The following is a 27,607-nucleotide window of genomic DNA, read 5'->3' as shown; positions in this document are numbered from 1 at the left end:
ATTTCCAGCCTCAGGCGGGCTGCCAGTACCGACTCTTCCGGGCAGACTCCTAACGCCCCCACCCATTGGCCTCTCCCTGGGGTCCCTCCCATTCCCTCTCTATCCCTACTTGGCTCCCGACCCACTCCCATCCCACCATAGTTTATTCTAGTCATTTGCTTACTTGCCTTTTCCCTCCATCAGGCCTTTGTGAGCGCCCGGAAGTGGAGGCATTTACCTTTTAAAAAATTAAGGAACAGGACTTCCCCAGTGCTCCAGTGGTTAAGACTAAGCCCTTCCACTGCAAGGGGCACGGGTTGGATAACCGGCCCGGGAAGTTCCAAAATGCCGCGCCGGTAAAGTAAGGAAAAATTCCTAAGTAATATAGATTGATTGTGGGCCATATGGAAAATACAAAAACATATAAAAAAGACAGTAAAAGTCTCCCAGAGTCCCTACCACCTGAAGATTATCGTTGTGAAGTAATTTTGCCTTCTATTCCAAACATTTTCCCAGGTTCACACATATGCTTTTCTTTTTCGCAAGTGAAGTCAGGTACACACTGTAAAGTTTTGCATGCTGCCTTATAAAAAACGTAATGTCTTGAGGATTTCCACCGTCGGCTAACATTCTCCCTCGGCACGAACTGAAGTAGGCGGTCACCCCGCTGCGTGCATGCCCCAAGGGTAGTGTCCCCGCAGCCTGGGCGCCCAGCGGGCGCTCGGAGACCCTGCCAAGGGCGGGTGGTCTCTGCGCGCGGACCCCCCGGGGCGCAGTGGGGTGGAGGCGGATCGCCGGCTCGCGCCCTTATGCCCAGCACTGTCAGTTTCACCGGGGACCGCGCAGGGCCCGTGAGAGGCGGGGGCGGGGGCGGGGTGCTTTAGGTTTCACGTGATTTCTCTGGACGGGGACATTCTGGAGTTTGGGGCCGACTCCTGGCAGACGCCGCCGGCAAGTTCTCGGCCCAGGACCCAGACTCCCCGCGGCCCCGCCCGCCAGCCGCAGCTCTGCTTGGGTCAGGGGGTCCCGGGGGGACGGCGGGGCGGGGCGGGGCGCTCCTGTCAAATTCGGGCCCCCGCCGCGCGGTGCGGCGGTATCGCGAGAGCTCGCGGGCGGCGCGCAGGTCTGGGCGGCTGCCCTTCCGGGCCGGCGTCGGCAGCGCAGTGCGCAGGCGCGGCGGGCGGGTTTCCCCAGGCTACCGTTGGGGCCGCCGCCCGCTGGTCCGCCGCCCTGCGCCATGGCGGGCTGCGCGGCGCGGGCTCCGCCGGGCTCCGAGGCGCGCCTCAGCCTCGCCACCTTCCTGCTGGGCGCCTCGGTGCTCGCGCTGCCGCTGCTCACGCGCGCCGGCCTGCAGGGCCGCACCGGGCTGGCGCTCTACGTGGCCGGACTCAACGCGCTGCTGCTGCTGCTCTACCGGCCGCCGCGCTACCAGGTGCGGGCCGGGCCGAGGGCCGGGGCGGGGACCGGGGGCCGGGCGGGCTGGGCGCGGCGCGTGGGCACCGTCCCACCGGGGTCGAGGGCCGGGTCTGGCGAGAGCGCGGCCCGCGAGAGGAGTTGCCTCCCCCGGCCGCGTCTTTTAGCAGCTGCGAGTTCAGGTGGCAGGAGGGCCCCCTCCCTGCCAGTCCCGCGGGGCGTGGGGCGCGGGCCCCCTCCACCCGGCGGAGTGGGTGGGAAGTTGCATTTGGTGCTGTTCAGCAGCTGCGGCAGATGCACGTGGGGTGGGGAGTGAGCGGGCCCACGAGTTCTTTTATGTAATTTAAGGTGTGGAGAACTACCTGCTGTCAAGTCTGAGGTCAGAGGCCCCCGCAGTTACGTGGAGGGGGCTGGGCGCAGAGTCCCGGCTGCCCCGACCAGATTCGCTGCATGGACTTGGGAGAATCCGGCCAATAAGCTTGGTTTAACGCAGTTTTCCCACAGCCCTGAGTGACAGTAACAATCCTGATAGTAATGGTAGCTAAACCTTACTTACGAAGCACTTCGTCTTAAGTGCTTTACATGGGTAATCTTCACAGCAGTCCTCAGAGGTAGGTACTCTTGTCATCCCCATTGTGTAGATGGGGAAACCGAGGTCCAGAGAGATTAAGTAACTTGCCTAAGGCCACAGAGCCATAGAGGGGTGGGCTTGGGATTTGAACCCAGGCAGCCCTGCTTCACCCTGTTAACCTCTGAGCAAATCGGCTCCACGGACTTGCGGGTGGAAGCAGGATGTATGCTCTGTGAACAGCCAGGTGACTGATCCTCTTTTGGGTCCGTTTCAGATAGCCATCCGAGCCTGTTTCCTTGGCTTTGTGTTTGGCTGTGGAGTGCTGCTAAGTTTTAGCCAGTCTTCTTGGAATCACTTTGGCTGGTAAGAAGTGCTTTGGGAATGATAGTTTTGAGGTGAGGGTGGGCGGATCAGAGGGTCAGTAGTGATATTCCCGCATCCCTGGCTGGCTGAAGGCTAGTGAGGGCTCTAAGGGAATGAGGCCTCTAGCTTCCTAGATTCCCGCATCTTGAACCTTGAGAACTTGTGCCCGTTGGTTACTTCTGTCGCAGGTGGAAACAGGTCTCCCTGGCACCCTTCCCATAGGTGCTCTCATCTGCTGCACCTTCAGTAATGTGACCAGCCCTTCCCAGAAGAGGGTACTGGTCCTCAGTGACAGGAAGGGGCAAGGCTCTGGCTCGTCTTCACAGGCCTTTTCCGTCTCTAATTTCTATTAGGTCACATCTAGTGCCTCCCCCACGGCCAGTGTAGGATTTTTCCCTACACTATGATTTCAGTCCCTTGAGCCTTCTAGTCCCTGACCTGGATATGAACCAGTGGCTTCAAGGTAAAAAGCTTTATCTCCTATTATCAATACTCTGAGCCATCTAATCCTTCTTTGCTGGAATTATTTCAGTTTTTCGAATTTTTGTATTCGACATACATCACTACTTTATTTTGGTACTTCTCTCTTTCATGTTTTACGTGTGTAGTGTCATTTTAAAACAGGCTGAAGGCCCATAGTGCCTTCCTAACCGATGTTTTTTGTTTTTCGGTTTTTTTTATTTTTTTCCCTCCTGTGACATTCACAAACATAGTCCCTTTACAACCCCCCTTTCTGCAAACCTCAGGGAATGATGCTACATGTGGGTGCCTGATGTCCCCTCTCAGACAGGTAACAGCAGACCCTCATCATCGAATTCAGGGACAGTTCAGACCAAATCTGTACTTGGACTTAAAGGCTAACTTGATTCCCTTGCCCCAGCTTACCTCTCGTTCTTTTTGTTTTCAACTAGGTATATGTGCTCCCTGTCATTGTTCCACTATTCTGAGTACTTAGTCACAGCAGTCAATAATCCCAAGAGTCTGTCCTTGGATTCCTTTCTCCTGAATCACAGTGTGGAGTACACAGTAGCAGCTCTTTCTTCTTGGATAGAGTTCACACTTGAAAATATCTTCTGGCCAGGTCAGTGTGCCCTACTTTCCCCTCTGCAGGGGAGATGGGTGGCTTCCACGTGGGCCTGAGGACAGTGACGTGCGTTCCCCTCTCAGGTCTAATCTCCCCGAGTGATCTTGCCCAGACCTCTGTCCTCACTAAGCTCTTTATAAAGGACAAGCTCCACTTGTGAATTCCGCTTCTGGATTTTGAACGGAGGATGTGTTGACCGCTTTAAGCCTTGCTTTAAGCCTTGCAGGACGTAATGTGTACCATTTAACGTGAAGTCCCAACCTCTGATAGCTGTAATACCAGTTTTACAGTCAGAAGATTTGGATCTGTTCATTTTCTGTGACTTGAGAAATTTCATGTAAAAATTTTATGAGCAAACACTACTGCATCTGGAACCTACTCTGACACTGAACTTTCCACAGCAAGTTAAATGAAATGTATGTAGTTCCTAAGATTCAGTAAAGGGCCAAGGCGGGGAGATCCTGGATCCTTCTCGGCTTCACTTAGCTAGCTGTCTTTGTCCCCAGAGGAAGGATGGGAGCGTGTGGCGGGGTGTGTGTGTGTGTGTGGATGAGAGCCTGTCAGCTCTTTGCCATGACACTCTAACTGGGCTGTTGGCGTTTTAACATGAATGGGTGAACAGCACAACTTAGGGGAATGTGTTTTGTTTATAATTAAGTTTTAATGTGATGCCGATTGCCCACTAGCTTGTGTTCTAGTGTTCCTGTCTTTTGAAACATAGGTTAATTTTAAGCATGCAGAGGGGAACTCAGCAGTCCAGGGTCTTCACTCCCCGGTTGTCACCACCCCTCTCCTGCAGAGCTGAAGCAGATCACGTGGCTCAGCGCCACGGGGCTGCTGATGGTGGTCTTTGGAGAGTGTCTGCGGAAAGCGGCCATGTTTACAGCTGGTTCCAATTTCAACCACGTGGTGCAGAATGAAAAGTCAGAAACCCACACCCTGGTGACAAGTGGAGTATACGCTTGGTTCCGGCATCCTTCTTATGTTGGGTGGTTTTACTGGAGTATCGGAACCCAGGTATGGTATCAGATACGATACTGGTCTCCTTTAAAGTTTTTAAAAATATGTTTTAAACCAACATATAATTTAAATGTCATAAAAATTCACCATTTCAAAGTGTATAATTCAGTAGATTTCAGTGTATTCACGAAGTTGTTGGTCTTTTAAATTTTTTTTCCATTGTCTTTTTTTTTTTTTTAAGTGTTGTGTTTAGTTTTCTTTATTTATTGGCCACGCCATGCAGCTGGTGGGATCTTAGTTCCCTTAGCAGGGACTGAACCTGGACCCCCTGCAGTGGAAGCATGGAGTCTTAACCACTGGACCATCAGGGAATTCCCTGTTGGTCCTTTTAAAATAGGTACACGTGTTCCCTGCCATGTTTCAAGGGATAGTTAAATAAAAGTCAAAAGAACTAATTTAGTCTTTAGCATTTTTTGCTATGTACTTAAAATCTGGGTGTCCTAAGCTTGTAAACTCTTGGCGATTCTAGGTGCCGTTACCCCCTCGGTCGTACCCCTTTTCTGCCTCTTTAACTTAGATCTGGAGCATCCCAGTGGGATGAGGACAGAGATGGGGCTCTGGGGAGGGCCCTCTGCCACTCAAGAGGCAGCTTAGCTGATTTTCATCAGAGGCTGCTGTGGATGAGCCCAGGGTCATGTGTCAGGTTTAACGTGAGCAGTGCAGGTTTGCTCTGTCACAGGCTGCAGACCGAGCCTTGTTTCTTGAGCATTGTCTCTTGAATCTGTTTTCTTAGTCCTAGAAGGACTGGGCCAGAGAATGTGGATAGAGCTTAGAAAACTCATCACCTCTTCGGGAGCATCCAATCCGGGCCCCCAGGCATCCCATTGCAGTGCATGGTATGGGGGGGCACTCTGGTGACCCCCAGTGGTATAGTAGGTTACTGCACAGCATTTGTGTGAAAACTTGCAACTCTGAAACTTAAGACTGCCGCATTAACGATCACATTCCCAGGAACAGATTGACTGTAGTGGAATCCTGTAATTTGCCGTAAGTGCTCATAAACCTCAGTGCTCTAGGACTGGAGAGCTTTTCATACTTCTTTGACTATAGATCTTTCTACACCGTGACCCAGCACACACGTGTGTGTAACAACTGCACAAATCTTTCCTGAACAACACTCACCCTGACTGTGTACAAAACACTCTGTTTCCTATCTTGTTAGTGTTTGTAATGCCGTTTCGGATGCACGGGATTGATCTCCTGGCTCCATGAAGGGTTGTGGCTTGAGACTGGGAAACCCCGCTCTAGGGTCTGCTGGCGGTGGCGGCACAGGCTCTGGGGTCGCTGGTGGGCGGGTGGGGCCGGTCCGGCTCTAACATCAACTGATTGGCCTCCGTTTCCTTGCGGGTTAAGTGGGGGTGGCAGCGCTATTCAAGAGGCTTGCTCTGGGCGTCGAATGGCTTACTGGCTGGTGGTAAAGGGCTTGGCATGTGCTGGGAACACAGTAGGTGCTCAGTAAACAGTGGTGAGAAGAAGTGAGGTCACCCGTGTGGGGAAGACATACGTCCCGGGCGGGGGCCGGGGTTCCTTCGGAGTGGGCAGGAGAGGATCCGTGGGCTCCCTGAGCTACACAGAGGAAGTGGGCTGAGGAGCTGCTTTCCTGGGCTTCCAAAGCCGGGCTGAGGCGGCGTGCTTGAGGCCTTCGTGCTTTCTGAGCAAGGGAGTGATCTGATGGAAGAAGTGGTTTTGGGGGCTCAGCTGATAGCAGTGTATCGACGGCACGTACGCAGGAAGGTTGCGGGGGCCAGAGGCAGGGGGCCAGGCAGCTGTGGGGTGGGAGGGAGCGTGCTAGGCAGGGGGCAGGCTGGGAGCCATGCAGGAAGGCAGTGGTGCTTGGAATGGGAATTCACGCGTGGGGGTGGGGGGAGGAGTTGCTGGCACCCCTGCCTGGGGGTTGAAATCCAAGAGGTTGCTCTTTCCTTCCAGTTTTCAGGTATCTCTCAGGTAAGAGGAACAACAGAAAAGCATACGAACGAGAGCTACAGTGATGGGTGTTTAGCCCTGTTGGGAAAGTGATGGTGTGGTTTCCGTTAATGGCGCCCTGGCTCGGGGTCTCAAAGACCCTAGTGATATTTCAGGAGTGTCTTGGGCCCTTGGCAGGAAGTCCTCTGTGGTCGTTGGAGAGCAGCACATGCCGCTAAAGTTCAAGGTTTCGGGTCACACTGACCCCAGTCCACTAACCCTGTGTCCCTTCGTCAGGTGGTGCTGTGTAACCCCATCTGCGGCGTGAGCTACGCTCTGACGGTGTGGCGCTTCTTCCGCGACCGGACAGAGGAGGAGGAGATCTCGCTGATTCACTTTTTTGGAGACGAGTACCTGGAGTATAAGAAGCGGGTGCCCACGGGCCTGCCTTTCATAAAGGGGGTCAAGGTGGAGCTATGATAGGCCCGGGCGGCCCAGGCCAGGCAGCGTGGGACGGAACTGCTTCCTGTTGGCCACTCTGCAGAACGGACTTTCTTAAATCATTTTGTATGTCACCAGTTACTCTTCTGGAATATCACTCAAGATCAAATGGTCAGAAGGCCTTAGGACCAAAGGACCCCCCCTCCCACCCCCACTCCCACCTCCCCGCTGCCCCGGAGCAGCCTGTTCTCGGGCTGCATCAAGGTAGGACAGAGATTAAAGGTGGACAAGAAGCAAATAACAGCAATACTTGGCAGTGCGCCCCTGACGACGTGCCTGGGGAGAGCCTAGGCCACACTCCATCCCCCACAAGGCCGGGGGTGTTAAGTTGTAACCAAGACCCCTGGGGAGAGGTGGGCTCACTCTTGATGCTGAGTGAGGCTCCTGCAGCAGGAGGGGTACGTGGGCACCAGTACTTATTAGTGTTAGAAACCCATTCAGAATCCTTACTTTGACCGAAACACACAAACAGCACAGCTTTAACCTCCCCGTTTCTGTCCTTAAGTGCATGAGCATCTCTACAGTTTTAAAGACACTTCCTTATAAGGCACTTTGACTCTTCATAAATCTCATCATGTTTACTTATCTGTTTTCAAAAACAGCAGTATGAACTCAGGGGACTCGCTTGGCGTGTGAGCCCCACATTTCATTCGGCAGAAAGGCAGCACAGACACCTCCAGGTGACTCAGCTGATGCTTTGTGTTACCAGGGCTCCCCGGGCCAGGGACAGTGTGGGCCCCTGTGGCTTTCCTGGGTCCTGGCTGCTCCCAAAAGGGGGCTGTTACCAGTGACAGGCATGTCAAAGATGTGTCATTTCTCCTTTATCCAAAACAATGCTTCCTGGACACCTGCTCTGTGCAGGGCATTGTTAAACGCTGAGAAATACTGCTCTCCGTTTACTTGGGGTTTATTCTTATTCTATCGTAGCTTACATTTTTGTGTTCTGACTTAAGTCTGTTAACCGTTGATTTCTACGTTCTGTTCTCAAAATTCCACCGCCCCTAATGCCATTTCAAACTGTCTTTTCCAAAGGGGTTTGAGCATAAACAACTATGACATTCAAGCAAGCCAACTCATGAGAAAAATAGGGCAAATAATCCCAGCTGAGATTTAGTCAGTACTTTTGTTTTTCAAGTTCGGGAAGATTGGTTGGCTTTACGAGTCAAACATACAAGCTTTGAGACCCTTGTTGAATTCTGGACCAGAGAGCAACCTGTTCTCAGTGTGACTTCCTTCCGTGCAGTCCTGCAGTGGCACCAACAGAGCGTGAATCAGGTGGCATCGGCCCCTGGCTGGAGCCACGCCACGCCACGCCACGCCACGCCACGCCACGCGGTTTTCAAGGAACCACTAAACCTTTCCGTGCCTAGACCTCCCCATCTGTAGGATGGGGTCAATACCACCTACCTCGCAGGGGTCTTGTGAAGACTTAGAAGAACAATGTCAAACGCTTTTAATACTTTGGCGACAGAGATGACATAAACGAAACGAATATTGCATGAGTTACACAAAAATGGACACTTGATTCACTGTACCAGATACTGGAAATGTGTGTTCAAAAAAGCGTTTTACCAACTCAAAATATTAACTTATTTCTAGATTTTCTGGCCTAATTAGTTTTTTCATCCTTATATATACCAAAGAGGTTTACAGGTTCATCGGTGGCAGGTGAGACATTTGCTGGTTTGAGGACCAGAGAGAGTCCAGCCTCGGCCTCCTGAGGTCTCGCAGGCAGAAAACCCAGGCAGCAGCCAGAGTCTCGTGGCAGATTCTTCTGGCGGGAAGACTGCCCGGTGGGACATCAACGTGCACTCCCTGTGTTTGGGGACTTGAATCCGTGCTAAACTTGTTGCGCAGACCGCTCCTAGTGAAATAAACTCCACTTAATAGGATTGCAAAACTGAGGAGGTCGTGTAGCTGGGGTTTTGGCGGCCACCCCCAGCTCCTTGAGGGAAAGTCCTTTCTTGCTGCATCTAGCAGGTTGGGACCCAGCTTTCATTACCACTGGGGGTCGTGAAGTCGTCTCTTTAGCAGATGGAGAGGAGCTAGTGAGGACCCTGGCTTTGCGGACAGTACGACCGGAGGTGTTGGCCTCTGACGGTCTGTCCTTCCTCCGCCTGCCTGCCAGGCCTGGAGCTCAGGAGGCAGCCCTGGTGTCGGCAGGGAGATGCCTGGGCTGGACGGGACATTCTGCTCTGCCTGAAACAGCAGTTCCACAAGCAAGTGGTCACCCTGATTTGTAACCCAGGGCGGAAGTCCGCAATTACTTGGGATCAAAGATGAACTACGTAGGGGCAAGATTTGGCAAGTGATTGACTTTCATCTGCACTGAGGTCTTCAGGCTATTTTTAACTTTATAAATTCAGCAGTGACGGCGCACAGGAAAAGAATCAGGTCAATGGGGTATAGGCTTCTTGGGTATTCCCAAAAGCTTATTTTGGGTAAAGGCCACATCGCCGGTTCCCTCAAATTAAGAAACCGTCAGGAGATTTCTTTTTCCATTGCAGGTTTCAAAGCGGAGACTCTGAAATGGAAAATAGGCACTGCACAGAACAAAGCTATTTTGAAGCAGTGCAAAATGAAACATTTCACGAGGGTTTGCAGGCTGGGGCCGGGAATGGCAGTTTACGGAAACGAGGTTGTAGGCGAGCCTGGCAGAGGGCAGAAGGCAGCGCACCCCGCCAGCCCTTTGTTGTCGTAAACTGCGTAAGCCTACAGAGTGAACTTTATTAATCCCTTCCACTTATTTAGCACTCTGGGTGATTAACGTGATGGGGAAACGTCGCTAAACCAACCGGTTGTGTTGACAGGTGGGGTTCCGTAGGGTCTCGACTGCAGCTCCGTTTGGTCGCAGCCCCTCTGTGACAGGAACAGTGAACCGTTGTCCCTTCGCTGCACTTTCTCACTGCCTTAGATAGCTGTGCTCTCCCTCTGTGTTTTGCTTCTGCAGTGACTTGGTGAGGCCAGGCAACCCCAGCCTGTCTGGCATGGTGGGAGAGGCTTGCTCCCTGTGCCCCACGGTGGAGGCCTGATGCCCTGTCTGGGCTCGATCCCAAGCGCTTGCCCCTGCGGGACTGTCCCATAGCTTAAGCTAGGAGAGTAACCTAATGGGGTAATTACTCTTCTTTTTTACATGCAGAAATGTTTATTTAAATATTGGATTTTCTTTCACAGAAATTATTTCCAATTCTTAAATAAAACTGTACTTGAGGGCCTCCCTGGTGGCGCAGTGGTTGAGAGTCCGCCTGCCGATGCAGGGGATACGGGTTCGTGCCCCGGTCTGGGAGGATCCCATATGCCGCGGAGCGGCTGGGCCCGTGGGCCATGGCCGCTGGGCCTGCGCGTCCGGAGCCTGTGCTCCGCAACGGGAGAGGCCACAACAGTGAGAGGCCCGCATACCGCAAGAAAAAAAAAAAAAAAAAAAAAAAAAAAAAAAACTGTACTTGATTTCACTATGAACAATAGTATATGTGGGATTCAGAAACTTTTTTTTTTTTTAATTTATTTGACTGTGCCGGGTCTTAGTTGTAGCATGCAGGATCTTTTAGTTGTGGCACGCGGGATCTAGTTCCTTGACCAGGTACCGAACCCGGGCCCCCTGCATTGGGAGTGCAGAGTCTTGACCACTGGACCACCAGGGAAGCCCCCAGAAACTCTTAAGGTCTTTTTGCTTCTGGCTAAGAAATGTCCAAAACCTACAGCGTAAAACCAGATGTGTTTTGCCTCCTCGATTCTGTTCTGAAGTCCTACCTCTAACCAGTTTGTAATGACAAGTTCCTCCAGCCCCCCAGGCTACCGTGGAGGTTTGTGATGCTTTGGGATGGGAACGTCGGTGCTCTTGACAGAGCAGGTGTGGAGGTGTTGGGTATTGATGTGGCGGATGGGTCAGTGTATTGACCTGCAGGCCTACCTGGCACGTAGAAGCCACTCGCTGTTTGAACCACTGAATCAAGCTGACGTTTGCTTAAAGCATGATTCTTTGGGCATCATTTTGCCTCCAAAACTTTACATTTTAGGCCATGCAGGTTCATTTTCTTTTTTAAGCATTTTGTTTAAGTTCCGCTTGATAAAATGGGTACTGGGTAGGAGTGGAAAACCACTAGAGCGAAGTTGCTGGTGAATCGTGCTTTAATATCAATAGAAGGTGAACACAGCAGGGTGACAGCAGGCGGGGACAGCGGTGGGGAAGTCGTGACGGAGGCCATCTCCTGCCATGCAGGCCACCAGGTGCTACTGCGTTGCTTTAGGCGCTCAGCCCTGGCCCTACAGTGAGAAAAGCTGGAACAAAGGGTTTTTTCCCCTCTGCTGAGTCAGCGCTCAGATTAGCGGTGGAACTTTCCAGCGGCGCCCGGTTAACAGTGGGGCTGTGCTTCAGGCGGAGCCGGATTCCTCTGTGGTAGGGCAGATGCTGCACCGTGGGCGAGTCTCATCACCCGAAGTTCAGACGGGTGCACACCCCACCCCAGCGGGTGCTCACGGGACTAGCACACACACGCCAGGGAGGGGCCGGGGGAGTAAGGGGCTTCGGGCTGGACGTTCACTCATGTAACATCTTCCACGTGGACGGGGATGCCGTCCCGAGTCACCCTGATGAGGACCAAGATTCGGGGCAACACGAAGTCTAGCTCAAGCCAGAGAACCTGAAATTGGGACCTGGCAGAGAGTGTCTGGGTTTTACTGCTGATACATGATTATTACACATTAAACAGAAAATCACGATGGGAAGCGCCTTTTCTTAAATATTCCAGCCTTGATGTGCATGCTGTAAAACGCCCGACCTCCGGGAGCCGTCCCATGCTAAGCTGGGCGCTCTCTCCATGTGGGGACGTCGCCCCCGTTTTTCGGTTTGGGTCTGTGAGAATCTTTATTTTTCAGTGGAGGCTCTTCTGCGAGGCTGCTCAGGGTCCGGCTGTTTCTCGGCTCTGAGGTCTTCTCTCTCCTCTCCGGGACACTCACTGGATCATTCCTAAAGAAACACTTAATGTGAGCTCCTCTCTGCTCCCCGCCTCACTGTGTCCCAGCGCTAAAATCCACCCAGGCAGAGGCTTTCAGAATGGCCAGCCTTCTGGGAAGGCACCAGCAGGTGATAGGACCTTAACTACATTATCTCCTAAAGGATTCTTTTTTTTAAAAAAATAAATTTATTTTATTTTTGGCTGCATTGGGTCTTCGTTGGCTTTCTCCAGTTGTGGAGAGCGGGGGCTACTCTTCGTTGTGGTGCTCGGGCTTCTCGTTGCAGAGCACGGCCTCTTGGAGTGCGGGCTCAGTGGTTGTGGCGCATGGGCTTCAGGAGTTGTGGCTCGTGGGCTCTAGAGCGCAGGCTCAGTCGTTGTGGCGCACGGGCTTAGTTGCTCGGCGGCATGTGGGATCTTCCCGGACCAGGGCTCGAACCCGTGTCCCCTGCATTGGCAGGCGGATTCTTAACCACTCCGCCACCAGGGAAGCCCCTCCTAAAGGGTTCTTATTCGCTTCTTATGGCTTTTAGTTGCCAAAATATCAGCAGTGCAGACCGCTTCAGTGGCTTGTGGTGACCCTGCCCTTTGACTTGACCCTCCCCTGAAGCATAGTGCCTGGGGGGGTAGGGCTGCTTTCTGCTCTGTCACCAACCCCGTGGTGGCTCTAGGTGCAGCAGACCTTTCCCCACCCCCAGGCCCTTTTAGCTCTGACTTTCTACAGCTCCAGAGAAATACAAAAAGATCAGCCTGTGACAGTGACACATCTGTTATTGCACATTCTTTCCCCCCTCTGGCAATTATTTCGGCAAACACTGTGGCTCCAGTGAGTAGCAATGCTCTCCCACAGGAAGAAGTAACCCTCGATCCCTTTTTCTCGAGTCGCAGTGGCGTAGGAGCCTGCGCTCTCAGAGGTGTGGGTTGGGCAGGCGGCAACCACGGCTGTCCCTAGTTATAAACCTCACGTCATGTCTATCAAGGTCACATCTGTCATCTACGAGGTCATTTGTTTGAAGGCACCGCCCAGTTGAAGAACCTCTCTGACCCTGTATTTTATACACTGAGGCCCAGCTGAGGCCATAGAGCTGGTCAGTGGCGAGTTGGGACCAAAAGAAAACCGGAGGTCAGTCTTTGTCGCCTGTATCTGTCTCTGAGATGAAATTGTTTGCCCGCTCAGGTTGGAAAGACTCACTTTACCTGGCCTGGGCCTCGCCGTTCACGCCATCATCGTGCGTGTTTTGTAGATGGTCTGACGGTTCATCCACAGGGGCCTGAAACCTGCGTGAGAGAAAGCAGTTCCCAGGAATCTGGATGCAGCAGAGCCAGCCCGCTGCGTGTGCTTAGGCTCACGGCACAAACACGAAACTTGAGCAAACACTTAGGGCCTCAAATATTTACCGAGGGCCAGGGCCACGGCAGTGGACAAGAGAGGCTGGGCCCTGCTCTCGTGGGAGACCCGTTCTGCGGGGGGAGACACGCCAAGGGTGGGAAGGAGGCCCAGCGGGACGGATGATGGGGGGTGACAGGGAGACCTGCTTTCAATAGGGTTGTTTGGGAAGGCCTCCCTGCTGACGTGCAAGCTGAGACCTGGGTGATGAGGTCCATGGAACAAGACGAAGCAAGAACATTCCAGACAGAGGCAGGGAAGTGGCAGCCAGTCTAGCTTCTGTGCAGGACTGAAAGGCCATTGTGCCTGCGGTGTGGGGAGGGGCCGACGTGGTCAGAGGTGGGCAGAGAGGGTCCCAAAAGGACTTTCAGGCTCCAGCATGATAGGCTTTAGAAAGACCACTGACTGTGGCATGCTGGAGGGGCCAGGGTGTGGGGGTTGACAACGGCGGCTTGGATTGAGGGTCACAGTGGAGACAAAGCAGGTGGACCAAGACAGTTGAGTCAACAGGACTTGAGGATGGGCTGGCAATAGGGGTGAGGGAAAGAAAGGAATCCAAGTCTCCTGGGCTTTTTACTTGAGCACCTGGGTGACTGTGATGCCTTCACCGAGATGAAACAGGAGTAGCATGTTTGGGGGGGAGGAAACCAAGTTCGGGGCCATTGTGGGATTTGAGGTGCCCTGAGACCACCAAGAGGAGACTCTCCCAGGAAGGGGCACTTGGAGATGAGTCTAGAGCTTGGGCACATCTGTGCTGGGCAGGGGGATTGGGGGTCATCTGCAATACCATGGGGTTTTAAAGCCAGGAGACTGGGTGAAGCCCCTTAAGGAGAGGGCGTAGGGTGAGAAGAATGCCTGGGACTGAGCCCTGGGGAAAACTGACGTTTGGGCCTTGAGCCAAGGAGGCAGAGCCAAGCCAAAGAGACTAAGAAGGAACAGCTCGGGGACTTCCCTGGTGGCCCAGTGGTTATGGCTTTGCGCTCCCAATGCAGGGGGCCCGGGTTCGATCCCCGGTCAGGGAACTAGATCCCACATGCATTTTGCAACTAAGAGTTCGTATGCCACGACTAAGCAGCCGGCGAGCCGCAACTAAGACCTGGTGCAACCAAATAAATAAATAAAGATAAATTAAAATAAATAAAATTTTAAAAAAGGTTCTCTTCCCCTTTAAAAAAAACAGAAGCAGCAGGAACAGCTGGAGGGGCAGGAGGAAAACCAAACCGGGAGTGTGGGGCATCTCAGAAGCAAAAGAAGAGTGTGATGCAGGTGACAGACAGTCCAGGCTCACGAGTGCTGCTCCGAGGCCAAGGGATGTAGCCAGACAGGTTGCTGATGGTGGGAACAAGAGCAGATTTGGTGGGTGGGGTTGGTGTGAGTTGCCAGCAGTGGGAGGGCAGCTCCAGATACCTGGAAAGTGGTGCCGTGAAGAAGGCTAGAGGCAGCCTCCCTGCTTGCCCCAAACCTCCAGGAGCTGCGCTCCTGCCTGAGCTTTCCGTGTGCTGACACCAAGCATGGATGCCACTTCCCCACAGAGATGTGACTCTGCCGGGGTGTTGCCCCTTGCAGGCAGGCAGGAGCACCTACTTGAAGCCAGCTGCTCACCGAAGCAGAGCACACAGAAGGGAAAGGACGCCGATGGTAAGAGCACGGCTTAGAGCGGGCACACGGCGTGAACAGGCTGGGTAGGCGGCACCAGCATGTCACCTCCACCCGGAGGCCCCCCAGGATGATCCCAATCTCAACTGCTAACACCAGAGGTTGGTTCTGCCTGGTTTTGAGGTTTTATAAGTGGAATCACACAGCATCTGGAGTAAACTGCTTAGTGAAGCCAGCTTAGGAGGACACTGTAACTAGTCCTGGCTGGACAGGGATTTGATCAAAATTGTTCAAAAGGCATGATGAGTGCAACCTCTCAGTGTGACATGTTAAAATAGTCACTTTAAAGGTGGCTTGGTTGTTCTGGATTAATACAGCGATTGCACACACACACACACACACACACTCTCTCTCTCTCTCTCTCTCTCTCTCTCTCTCTGATTTTCCTTCTTCCCCAAACTCATTAAAACTAGTAAAGGGACCAAAACAATGAGGGGGAAAAAGCCTCTCCAGGTTGACAGCAGGAAAGGATAACAGCAAAATTTTGGAACTGGAGAGCATGTAGACAACGGTCACCAATTCAGCAGACCCGAGCAGCGGAGGCCCGACCAGTTCCCCCCACAGAATCCTCAGAGGACCCAGGAACGGGCAGCCCGGATGCCTCTGCAAGTAGGAAGGTGGGACTGAAATAGGATGATGAAGGTCAAGATCCCTACCTCCGAACCGCTGCCCCCACCCCCAATACTGAAGGGTTAGGGTTAGTCTCTGGGAGGGTGCGACACACCGTGAGAACTACTGAAAGACAGAAAACCAGCTGTGCATACAGATACTCCCTTCCCCAGGAGGGAAACTGGGCAAAGATCTAAAACTGACCTTGGGGCATCAAAAGTAAGATAAAGCAAAACAAAAAACGCTGCCCACCCAGATCCCTTACCCCGAAGCACCGCCCATGTGCTCAGAGCTTCCAGCCTGCTCTCCACCCCCACTCCTAACATGAAGAGGTAATCAAAGATGTCCTGACAGCTGAGAAAAGCCTTTAACAGGGAAGGTAGAAACCTAAATAAACAAAAAGTAACTTGGAGGAAACAGACTTCAGGGAGAAGGAAAAAAACAAAAGCAAAAAAACATCTATCGCCCCCGAAGGGGTAAGATATTCTGTCCATGAAACAACAGAATGCTGTGTAACGAGAGCAGTCAGGGTACCAAAAACGCCTCTTTGGAAATGAAAAACAATTTAAAACATTTAAAAGAGCTCTTGGAAATTTTCTTCAAAAATGAAGAACTAAGTAGAAGAGCCAGAAGATAAGAGAGGAAATCTCCCAGAAAGTATAGCAAAAAGATGAAGAGGTGGAAAACAAGACTGAAAAGAGATGGTAAATCAGAGGGCCGGCCCCGGAAGGCCAATACCCAATAAGAATTCCAGAAAGAAAAAGTGGAGAAAATAAACTAACCAGTTCAAGAAGAAATATGCCCAAACAAGGACATGAATTTCCAGATTGAAAGGACCCACTGGTACCCAATGGATGGAACTAAACCCTCACCAATGTGAAATTTCAGAACACTGGGAGCAGAGAAGATTCCACAAGCTTCTAAAGAGAGAATAAGTGGGGACTTCCCCAGTGGTCCAGTGGGTAAGACGCTGTGCTCCCAATGCAGGGGGCCCAGGTTCGATCCCTGGTTGGGGAACTAGATCCCGCATGCATGCTGCAACTAAGAGTTCACATACTGCAACTAAGAAGTCCGCATGCCGCAACTAAAGATCCCGCATGCCGCAGCTAAAGATCCCACGTGCTGCAACTAAGACCCGGCACAGCCGAAATAAATAAATGAATAAATATTAAAATAAATAAATAAATAAGGAGAATAAGTGGGTCACATTATAAGGATTAGGAATCAGAATGCCTTCAAACTTCTCAAAGACAACCTTGGAAGCTAGAAGACAATAGAGTGATGCCTTCGAAGGAGAATCATTTCCAATTTAGAATTCCCAACTAGAATTCAATACCCAGCAAAACTATCCGTCAAGTGCAAAGGCAGAATAAAGATATTGCAGCCTTCCTTACGCTGTTCAAAACATGTCCCTTCTCTGTACCCTTTCTCAAGGAGCTGCTTGGGGGATGGGCTCCACCAGACCATGAAAGAGGACACGTGTCATATGGGAATCAGGAGATCTCACTCTGGAGTGAGGCAAATGGAGTCGCCTGGAGGGTGGTGGAGGGAGAGGCTAGGTTGACCACGGTGTACCAGCCCTACAGGGCAACCACCGTGGGGCTCAGACTTGAGAGGCAGGCACATTGAGGACCTGCCACCAAAACTCCTATGCCACCGTAACACCTCCAGTGTCCAAGTATGGTGCTGAGAGCCTGGTCCAGGTTCCTATATCTAAACTTGTCTTAACCATGTACTGGGGAAGTTCTCTTTCCTCTGTGTCCTGCTGTCTGGATCAGCTGAGGACCCTCATTACACCCCCAAGGTGTAAAGAGATGGGCAATTGTGTGCTTAAAAGCAGAAACTCAGAGCAGCCTGCTCATTCTGTGTTTTGGCAGATGTCCAGCACCTGGTCCTCCCAGATGCCCTGATTAAACCTTCATGACCTGGCCCACTGACTTTCCTGAAAGGGGCTCTTCCAGAGGTGTGGCACCTTTCCTACGCACATTCTGAAGCGTATTGGTTCCCCCGGAATACTCCCTGGTCTCACCTGGGCTCTAGCCGCTCCTTCACCTTGGCAATGGAGCGGATGTAGGGCGTGATCTGCTTGGTGATGGTGGTCAGGTAGGCATTCTCCTGCTTCAGCTGGAGAAGGTCATGGAGCTGGGCTGTGGGGGACCAGGCCAGAGCGTTAGGTCTTGTTGGCTTCAAATTCTTACTCTCCAGCCTTGAACCATCTAAATAACCCAACTATGTCAGTGATTACCTCTAATTAAAGAGTGAGGTAAGACGCCTGAAGGCATCCTACTTACTGAACCCTGATCTCAGACATATCATTTGGGGGCCAGTTAGCAGCTGCGAGGCAAAATCAAGAGCTAGGGGGAAGAGCACGGGGGTTCGGATCTGGTTAGTGGGTAACTGGCTTCCTGCCCCTGAAAGCATGTGGGTCAGCTCCAGGACGGGGGTGCGCCCAGCAGCTGCCCGGGACCTTCATAAATCTCCTGCTCGTTAGCCACGCGCTGGTAGGATTCCTCCCAGATCTGAAAGAGAAAGTAAGTTGGATATCGCACGTGGCTGTGAGGTGGAATTTCCCTTGGCAGCATTTCTGTCCTCTAGCTACTCAGAGCCATGGGGCGCTCCCAGCCAGTTCACGTGGTTCCAGGCAGCAAAGGCCCAGGTTCCAGGGCCTGCCACACCAGGGCCTCCTGGGGCACCAGGCCAAGGTCCTCCTCCCCCTTCCCGTCTTGGGGTAGCCCATGTACATGCTGACAGGTGGGGCTGCAGGGGAGGGAGGTTCCTCAGGAAGGGCTACCTCCTGGAAGACTGCTCTCATGCCCTCCACGGAAGCATACTCCAAGGCGATCTGCGTGTCCATCTGCAGGGACTTGTGCAGGATATCACCCATGATCTCGGCCTTGATGAGCGAGTGGTGCTTGGTGAGGTCCCGGTGCAGCTCCTGTACCTGGTCCTTCAGGTTCTGCATCTCTGCCTGCAGGCGCTGCGGGGAGAGACTGCGTCAGTGCCTGTGTTTCCTGCAGGCTGGGTGCACTGCAGGAGCCTTGGTGGAGGGACGGCTTGCAGGCCAGGTGGCCACTGCACCTTGGCGAGAAGGGGTGGGGCCTTTCCCAGCTGGCAGGTCCCTGGCCCCCTCACCCGGTAGGAGTTCTCAAAGTGGCGGCAGTGTTCCGTGAAGGGAGAATCGTCGCCCTCTGCCAGCAGCACCTTGGTGCTGATGGACCGGTGCAGCGTGGGCTTTTGGACCGGTGACCCCAACATCTTTCCCACGGGGGAGGGGCAGCTGGGCCCCATCAGCACCTTGGGGCCCGAGCCCCCTGCTAGCCTGGGGAGAGAACTAGTGTGGATGTAGATGTGGGGGGTCCAGAGAGTCTTCCCTTCCCCCAGGCTCCCAGCGCGTTCTCAGCCCTCTCACCCCAGGCTGCACACCACAACCACGCAGGAGCTCTGAAAAAACCTGATGCAAGGCTGTGTACACCCAAGACCAGTGACATCAGCAGGGTATTTTAAAAAATCCTGAGGGTGACGCCAGTATGCAGAAGAGTCCACCAGGATGTCCTCAGACAGTATGTTCACTCACACACACTGGACCTTGCAAATTTGGCTTGATGTCCAGTATCCCTTGCCTGGGGCCCTGGAGCTCTTAGCAGACATATCCAGCTTAGGCATTTCTCCTAACTCCCCCGGGGGTCTCCAGCTCTCTAGACTGGCCGCCCCCCACCGCGGAAGTCACACCCCCTGAGGCTTCTGGAGACCCAGGCCCCACCCTAAGCTACCCCTTCTTTTCAGGGCTTAGACACCCCAGTCCGGGTGCAGCGGCGGCGGTTGGGGGAGCCCCTGAGTCCCTCTGTCCACCCCTGGCCTGGCTCCACTCCAGGTCAGCCACGGGCTTCCGATCCAGGGCGGCCCCGACGGCTGTTTCCAGGCCGGGCGGACTCTCCCTCCCGCGTGGACGTCTTTGGAGCCCAGACGCGGCGCGGGGAGCTCGGCGATCTGGGAAGGGCGGCCCCCACCCCAACGGGGACCTTGTGCCCGTATCCCCTTCCCGGTCCCGGCGCCCCTGCGGCTCACGTGCTGGTACCGCCCCCGGCACCCGCCGCCCGGCGCGGTCCCAGCAGCAGCAGCGGCTCCAGGCAGCGCGCGAACTCGGCGCGGTGGTCGCTGGCGATCTGGGGGGCGGACGAGCTCGTGAGGCAGCTCCATACTCCGCGGGCCTCCGCCCCCGGCCCGGCCCGGCCCACCCCGCGGCCCCGCCCACCTTGCTGCTCTGCGCGGGCCGTAGGCGATGAGGCCCCGTGACGATACCCTGCAGCCTGTCCACCAGCTCCTGCGCTCAGGTGGGTGGGGGCGTGGGGGTGACAGGGAGGCGGGAGGACCCGAGGACGCGTCCGTCTTTAGGATTTCACCTGCCATCCGATCCTTCCACACCACCCCTGCCCCCAAATCCACAGGAAAGACTGGGGGGGTCTGGACTCCAGTAGACACTCTGCACTTTGGGGGAGGAGGCTTATGCTCCCTTCTAGGCTTTGCTGTCCTCTTATTTTTTTATTTATTTTTTGGCCGCGCTTTGCGTGGCTTGCGGGATCTTAGTTCCCCGACCACCAGGGATTGAACGGGGTGGCGTCCTAACCGTTGGACCGCCAGGGAATTCCCTGCTGTCCTCTTAAAAGGGATTCAGCTAGCCCCTAAATGTTTTGTAGATGATGGTGTGGGAGAGGGGGCCACCCAAAAACCCCCTGGTCCAGCCTCCAGGTAACAGGCTGCCCAGCCCTGAGGTGGGGGGCTCTGGTGTGCAGGGTGGATTCCTGGTGGGGAGCGGGGGAGACACAGAAGCTGTGGGCACTCACATAGCCCAGGTCCAGGAACTCAGCCTTGTTGGCCAAGCTGAGGAAGGAAGAGCAGATGACCAGGTGGACCTGCGAGAGGGACACGGCTCAGTGCCTGGGCTGGGTGCCCGGCCCTGCGCCCCCAGCTCCCCTTACCTGCAGGGTGGGCAGCAGAGTAGCCAAATGGGAGAGTTGCTCCTTGAAGGCCTTGTCCTTCTCTTCATACTGGCTGGGGGAGGAGCAGGCAGCCTCATCTCCAAGGGGAGGGCTGCCCACCCCCACTTGGGGGCGGGCTCAGAACTGGGTGGTTCCATCTCCCCACCAGCTTTGTGCATCCTTCCTTGGCACCCCTTCCCTGAGCCCTGAGCTTTCCTCCTCACCGGTAGACACCTGATGTCTTGCTCTCCAGGGTGGGCCGGCGCCTGCCCAGGCTATGAGGTAGGTGTCTGGAGGTCAGGGGCAGGGGACGGAGAGCACGCCACCACTCACCTCTGCACAGCCTGCAGCAGCAACGCTTTCCTCTCTGCCAGTCTGTCCTGGGAGGGAAGGTCTGCTACTGACTGGGCAAGCTCGGCTCTGCCACCTCCCAGCCCTCTCCCAGTCCCCTGGGCCCCAGCCACACAGCTGCTTAGGCTGGCTCTCTCCAGCCCACCAGCCCTGCTGCCCGAGCCGCCTCCTTCTTGCATCTCACTGCCTGAGAGCCCTGGTGCCCTCACCTTAAATGTCACCTCCTGGGGGAAGTCCTCCCTGACCCCCTCTCACCACCAGCGCCAGCCTGGGGCAAGGCCCGTGCTCCACCTCTAGAACTCTCCTGGCAACCACGATTAAGTAACTTCTGAAAGTAGCTCAAGGCTTGCTGCCCTGCTACACTGGAAACTCCACAAGGGCCCCGGCGGGGGGAGGGGCCTGCCCTGTGTCCCGGGCACCGGTCATGGCTGATAAGGATGCTCAACCTGTGGCTGTCTAGTCCCCCCTACCCCTCACCTGCATGCTGCCGAAGAGGGCGTGGATGGCGGCCTCCTCATCCGCCGCGCTGCGTCGCACCTCGTCCACCATCGCCTGCAGCAGTGCGATGGCCTCCCGGGTGGCGGTCTGCAGGGCCTTCACCGCCTGGGGACAGGGCGGCCTCAGCCTTGGGGGCGTGCGTTCCCAACCCCCGCCCCGGCGCGCCGGGCACCCCGCGCTCACCAGCATCGCCTGCTGCAGCCGCTCGCAGCCTTGCATGTACGCCGACTCGAGGTCCACGCAGTGAGCCCGGCTCTCCCTACGGGGAGCCCGCTGATGAGCCCTGCTCCGGGCCACCCTCCAGCCCCCTCACCTCCCGCGCCCTCTACCCACCCCTGCATGTCCCGGAAGCAGCGGATGCACAGCAGCGACTTCTTGTCGGTGGAGAACATGATGTAGGGCTCGGCGTGCAGTGCTGCGGCGGTGGGCGGCGGTGAGGGCTCCGGCCGGTGCCCGCCCCCATCCCCGCCCAGCGCTGGTCCCCATCCGGCACGCCGCACTCACTGCACTTCTGGAGCACGTCGCGGCTGCGCTGGCCCAAGGCCACGATGTCGTGGCGCGCGAACATGCGCGCCCGGTGCGTCTCATCGCGGCAGCGCGCGCACAGCGGCTGACCGCACGTGTTGCAGAAGTACGTGGTCTCTGCGTCCTGCGGACAGAGCTCGGGCTCAACCCGCCCGTGAACTGGGCGCCTGATCCCGATCACAGCCCGCGAGGGAACTGCAGCCTCCTCACGTCATGGCTGTGCGTCTTGGCCCCAGCCTGGGGCAGGCGCGCGGTCACATGCAGCCCTTTCATGTAACCCCAACGCGCAGCGCTCTCATGTACCCAGTTTACAGACGAGAATATTGAGGCTCAGAGAGTAGGTAAGTAGGTCAGTAAGGGGCAGTTACCCAGGACGGTCTTGCGGAGGGGGTTACGTGGGGTTGTGGGGAGGGCAGGCACTGCATTTGCAAAACATTTCACCTATAACAAAAACGTATGTGTACGCCTGTGTGTGTGTGAAGCCCCCCTTTGGCACCCTCAATAGTAGCCACATGGATGCCTAGGCCGGCCATCTGGAGTGGGAACTTGGCTGGGAGTGGAAAAGGAGTGAAGACCTGCAGGTGCCCTTCCCCAGGGCTGAGAGTCCAGAGCACTGACCCCAGCAATGGCTATGAAAGCACAGACCCCCAACTTCCTACGTTGGCACTCAAGGCCATTTCCTCCCCCATGCTCTCCCTACCTCCAGCCCCTCACCTCCTGCTGGTTATCTCTGTACTTCTGCGTGGCACATATTCTAGAATTCGCCCGCCCTCCCAGACCTTTTGCTCCTGCAGGGACATCCTCCTGGGATTCGGAATACCTGGTCCAGCCTCCACAGGCCAGAGAGAGTCTCGCGTGCCCTTCACAGTCCAGCCTGAAGCCTGGCCTCTGCTCCCTGGTCTTTCAGGATCACCCCTCCCCAACGGCACTTCCCCTTGGGCTGTTGATAGCTGCTCACGGCTACCCAGGTAGCAGCGGACCCCAGAGGGCTGGCCTAGGCCTGTGCCCTGGCATGCCCTTCCTGTTCCAGTTCACAACTGTGTTCTGAGTTGGGGACCAGTAAGCTCCCCCCAAATCGAAACAGCCTTAACCCCTGCAACTATCTTGGTGTTGGCCCAAGGCAGTTGTTTTGGACCTCAGTCTCCACACCAGTAAAATGGGGCCCACATTCTGGATACAGGGTGCCTTAGAGAGGCGCTGGAGAATGCCCTGATGGGTGATCCTCTGATGACATGGCGCACACTGCAAGCGTCAGGACAGTGCAACCTGGCACCCTCCGCTCCCCACCCCACCCCCAGGCGCCCCTGCCTGCTTGCCGCACTCCTGGTCGCAGTTGGCACAGCGCACCACCTCCATACCATCCCCTGAGCTGTCCACCAGGAACTGCAACAGCCGATCCACCGGAGGCAGCCCGCTGGGGCCCTTCACCACCGTCTGGTGTCTGCGGAGAAGCTCCAGCCAAGATCCAGAGGCCCCTTCCCTAAGGCTCCCTACCCCCTTCCTACTCCAGACATTCCAGGCTGGAACTAAAAATAGGGCGGCGGGAGGTGGGATGCCTGCAGGCCTGATGTCTATAAATATCTCAGCCAGTACTCTCTGACCCTGTCCCTTTCCAGTCCTAGGGGAATCTTGGGATGGGGTTGGCGACTCAGGGTGTCAAAGGCAGAAGGCTCCCCTCAACCCCCTCTCATGGCATTGGGCAAATTTAAGGCCACCCCGGGTAACTTGAGCCAACATAACCTGCTTGTGTTGACTGAAGACTTCAGGACCCCCAAGTGAGTTACTGGGAGTGTCCAAACGCTGAGCTGAGATCCCCTACTCCAGCAGCATTGAATCCGACAGCACGCGCACTCTAGCCCGCCCTTGCCCCCTGACTTTCTGTGGGAGGCCTTGGGCCATAACCCCAGGACTCAGTTACCCCATCTGTAAAATGGGCTGGAGCCTTCACGTTCTCTGGCAGAGAGGTGCAGGCTGCGGGCAGCTTCTCCCAGCTGTCTCCACAGGGAGTCAGAGCCTTGCCCTCCCAGCACCTAGGTCCCAGCCCAGCGGGGCCAGTCCCCCTTCTTCCGGGGCTCGAGGCACTCACTGGCACAGCGGGCAGGCGAGGCGGCCGTCGGCGGTGCGGCCGCGCAGGCAGCCGGCGCAGAAGTCGTGGAAGCAGTCCAGCAGGCAGGGGTGCTCGTACTGCGCGCGGCACAGCGGGCACACGAGCGGAGGGCCATTCGCCGCGTCCAGGGCGCCCGGGCCCTCCAGGGGCGCAAAGATAGCTCCCGACATCTTCGGGCACAGCGCAGGAGGGCGGCGGGGCGCCCGCGGCCCCTCTGCCCCGGAGCCGCCTCCCTCCTACCTGGCCCGCTGGACCACGCGCGGCGTCCAGCCGTCGTGGAGCGGGGAGCAGCGAGGGCCCGGGGCTGGGGGCTGGAACGCCGAGCGCGGGGAGAACGGACAGGAGGCGCGCGGAGGGGCCAGACAGACTCTGTGCGGCCGCCCTCCCCGCCTCTCCATGGCAGCCCTGGAAGGTCAGTCGGAGCCTCCTACCCAACGCCCAGCCTCCCCGGGCCTCCCCTCCCCCTCCCCTCCCCCCACCCCAGGAATTCCCCTCCCAGTGTCCTCTGAGTGACCCGCAGCCGACACCCCTTCCGCGCCAGGCGCCCCAGCCTCGCGCGCGGTGCCCCCGTCCACCTTCCCGAGGCTGGCGCCGGCCGCCTCGCGCCGAAAACTTGGATGGATCTCGGCGCTCGCCGCCACTGCGACCCAGGGCTCCGGTTACGGCCACGGCTGCGGCCACTGCTCCCCTCGCCCGGAGGAGGAGAGGCGGCAACGCGCGGCTGGAAAGAACTCTGCCCGGCAAGGGGTCGAGGCTCGGACTGGACCCCGCCCGCGGTGACAGAGCCCGGAGACGCGGGAGCGCCGCGCAGAGCGGGGCCCGAGGACCCTGGCTGCGGGGTCCTCAGGGGGATACGGCCCCGCTGGCTGGGCCGGCTCTGTGCGGTCGGATTTGGGCCGGGACAGGAGTGGGTCCGCGCGGCCCCATTTCCTCGACGGGCAGTCGAGGGCGCCCGAGAGCAGCAGCCGCCCCTCCCTCCCGCAGACACTCCAGTTCTTGGGAGAGCACGTGAGAGGGCTTGGAAGCCCGGGGCTGCCTTTGGCAGGTTGGGTCTCTCGGCCAAGTTTCTGACCTCTCAGAGCCTCAGAGCTGGGATAGAACAGGGCAGCCGCCCGGTGATGAGGTGAGACTTCAGTGAAGTGAAACGCACATCCTAAGCTTCCGAAATAATTAAGGCCCCACACCCGTCATCAGCGAGTTCCCAAGGTAGGTTTGGGTGGGAGAGTGATAGAGGAAGCTCTGAGCCTTTCCAGCTGGGCCCCCTCTGCCCTTCTTAGCCTGGCAAGTGCTTGTTTCACCCAGTGTCATTTTCTCCAGCGTGTCCGCCTTCTCTGCACATGTCACCCTGAGCTCCGGGAAAGCGGCCCCTGTAGCAGTCCCTCTTGAAATCAGAGTCAGGCCCACAGCCTGACCCATAGAAGGTGCGCAATAAAATCTTACTAATCAGGGACTTCCCTGGTGCCACAGTGGTTAAGAATCTGTCTGCCAATGCAGGGCACATGGGTTCGATCCCTGGTCCAGGAAGATCCCACATGTCGCAGAGCAACAAAGCCCGTGGGCCATAACTACTGAGCCTGCACTCTAGAGACCACGAGCCACAACTACTGAGCCTGCGAGCCACAACTACTGAGCCCGCGAACCACAGCAACTGAAGCCCGCGAGCCCTAGAGCCCACGCTCCGCAACAAGAGAAGCGACTGCAATGAGAAGCCCGTGCACCACAATGAAGAGTAGCCCCCCGCTCGTAGCAGCTAGAGAAAGCCCGCGCGCAGCAACAAAACCCAACGGAGCCAAAAGTAAAATAGATAAATTTTTTTAAAAGTTATAAAAAACAATCTTACTGGGCTTCCCTGGTGGCGCAGTGGTTTGGAGTCCGCCTGCCGATGCAGGGGACACAGGTTCGTGCCCCGGTCCGGGAAGATCCCACATGCCACGGAGCGGCTGGGCCCGTGAGCCATGGCCGCTGAGCCTGCGCGTCCGGAGCCTGTGCTCCGCAACGAGAGAGGCCACAACAGGGAGAGGACCATGTACCACACACACAAAAAAAAAAACAAAAAAAAAATCTTACTAACTAGAAAAAACTAGGAGATAATATTCCAGCTGATTTTTTTAAATTTTATTTATTTATTTATTTATTTTTGGCTGCGTTGGGTCTTCGTTGCTGCACGCGGGCTTTCTCTAGTTGCGGCGAGCAGGGGCTTCTCTTCGTTGCAGTGCATGGGCTCCTCGTTGTGGTGGCTTCTCTTGTTGCGGAGCACGGGCTTTAGGCGCCCGGGCTTCAGTAGTTGTGGCTCGCGGGCTCTAGAGCGCAGGCTCAGTAGTTGTGGCGCACGGGCTTACTTGCTCCGCGGCATGTGGGATCTTCCTGGACCAGGGATCGAACCCGTATCCCCTGCACTGGCAGGCGGATTCTTAACCACTGCGCCGCCAGGGAAGCCTCCTCCAGTTGGGTTTTGAAGGATGAGTAGAAGTTTGCCGGGGGAAGAAAGGAAGTGAATTCTAGGCAGGAACTACCTATTCTTTTAAGGGTCCTCCCTAGCCCTGGTTCCATTTGTGCTTCAAGTCATAAAAACAGTGGTCAGTGTTTATGGGTCAAAATACTATTCAGAGCTCTTTTACTTGTATTATGTCATCTAATCCTGACAATGTTACTATTTGAGTGGTATTTACTGAGCATCTGCCATGCGCCATACACAAGAAGGGCACCTAACCCACCAGGCAAGGTTAACCAAGTAGACAAATAAACAAGTACAATAATGACAGATTGTGTTAAATGTTCTGAAGGAAAGAATCACGATGATGTGATGGAGGGCAGCTGGGAGGGGGTGGAACTGAGGACACACTAGATAACCGTGGGCAGAGCCCCTGGAGGATGAGAAAAAATCAGACACAAGAAAAGCCAGGAAGAGTTCAAAGCTGAGGCGGGAGTTCTCTGGTGGTCCAGTGGTTAAGACTTCGTCTTCCAATGCAGGGGGTGAGGGTTCAATCCCTGGTCGGGGAGCTAAGATCCCACATGCCTTCAGGCTAAAAAACCAAAATACATAAAACAGAAGCAATATTGTAACAAATTTAATAAAGACTTTAAAAAAATCTTAAAAAAAAAAAAAAGCAGAGCCAACAGCAAGTACAAGGTCCCAGAAGTTGGAATAAATTTAGAGGAAGGAAAGGAAGACCAATGTGGGTGGAGATGAAGGGACACAGGCTAGGGGGGTGAGGCTGGGAATGGAGAGCGGGGGTAAGGGTGGAGAGGTGAGAGTGGTTTCATGGGGGTGAGGGTGGTCACCTTGACCCTCTGGTCTAGAGAAGTCAAGAGTTCAGGATGGAGGCTGCACACACAGACCTGGGGAGCTGTATTTAAGGATATGAGTCTGGGGCATGCCAAAGGTCAAGTGCAGATGAAGATGAGAGGAGCTCTGTGCCCTGGGGCTCTTCAAGTCCGCGGAGGAGGAGGGAGAAGCAAGGACACGGAGAAGGAGCAGCCAGTGAGGTAGGAGGAGAACCAGGAGAGCCCGAGGTCCTGGGGGCCCAGGCAAGACGGGTCAGAAAGGAGGAGGGAGTGACCTGTGGTGTCAGATGCTACAGAAGCAGGAAGAGGAGGACCAGGACCCGCCCCCAGTGCTTAGCAGGGGGACATCACCAGTGACCTTGATGAGAGCTGTCCTAGTGGCTGGGGAGGCGGGGGGGGGGGGGGGGGGGGGGCAAAAGCCTCACCGG

At 55.5% G+C, this 27,607-nt stretch overlaps 2 protein-coding genes across 5 annotated transcripts; one reads left to right on the top strand and one right to left on the bottom strand.

Moving 5' to 3' along the window:
- Positions 1-1,161: 1,161 nt before the first annotated feature.
- ICMT (isoprenylcysteine carboxyl methyltransferase) lies at positions 1,162-8,433 on the top strand. Its single transcript, XM_082615614.1, has 5 exons — positions 1,162-1,411; positions 2,238-2,326; positions 3,238-3,407; positions 4,210-4,427; positions 6,630-8,433. The coding sequence occupies exons 1-5, from the start codon at positions 1,217-1,219 to the stop codon at positions 6,810-6,812; spliced, it is 855 nt and encodes a 284-aa protein (XP_082471740.1). The 5' UTR covers positions 1,162-1,216; the 3' UTR covers positions 6,813-8,433.
- On the bottom strand, positions 7,987-24,190 carry RNF207 (ring finger protein 207). 4 transcript variants are annotated; one of them, XM_082615610.1, is made up of 17 exons: positions 23,874-24,190; positions 23,138-23,228; positions 21,767-21,911; positions 21,596-21,677; positions 21,446-21,521; positions 21,242-21,367; positions 20,747-20,793; positions 20,414-20,486; positions 20,279-20,347; positions 19,690-19,758; positions 19,503-19,600; positions 18,570-18,756; positions 18,229-18,414; positions 17,905-17,956; positions 17,467-17,584; positions 12,983-13,063; positions 7,987-8,697 (listed from the first exon to the last, which is right to left on the bottom strand). In XM_082615610.1, the coding sequence occupies exons 1-17, from the start codon at positions 24,062-24,064 to the stop codon at positions 8,481-8,483; spliced, it is 1,908 nt and encodes a 635-aa protein (XP_082471736.1). In that variant the 5' UTR covers positions 24,065-24,190; the 3' UTR covers positions 7,987-8,480. The 4 variants fall into 4 exon arrangements, with proteins under 4 accessions (XP_082471736.1, XP_082471737.1, XP_082471739.1 ...); XM_082615611.1 differs by having other exon boundaries at positions 20,414-20,482; positions 20,747-20,788; XM_082615612.1 differs by lacking the exon at positions 7,987-8,697 and adding an exon at positions 10,944-11,799.
- Between the last annotated feature and the right edge of the window lie 3,417 nt (positions 24,191-27,607).

This window comes from Mesoplodon mirus (genome assembly GCF_964341445.2).
Source record: "Mesoplodon mirus genome assembly, chromosome: 3".
Lineage (NCBI taxonomy): Eukaryota > Metazoa > Chordata > Mammalia > Artiodactyla > Ziphiidae > Mesoplodon > Mesoplodon mirus.
This window is presented reverse-complemented; position numbering and strand designations above follow the sequence as displayed.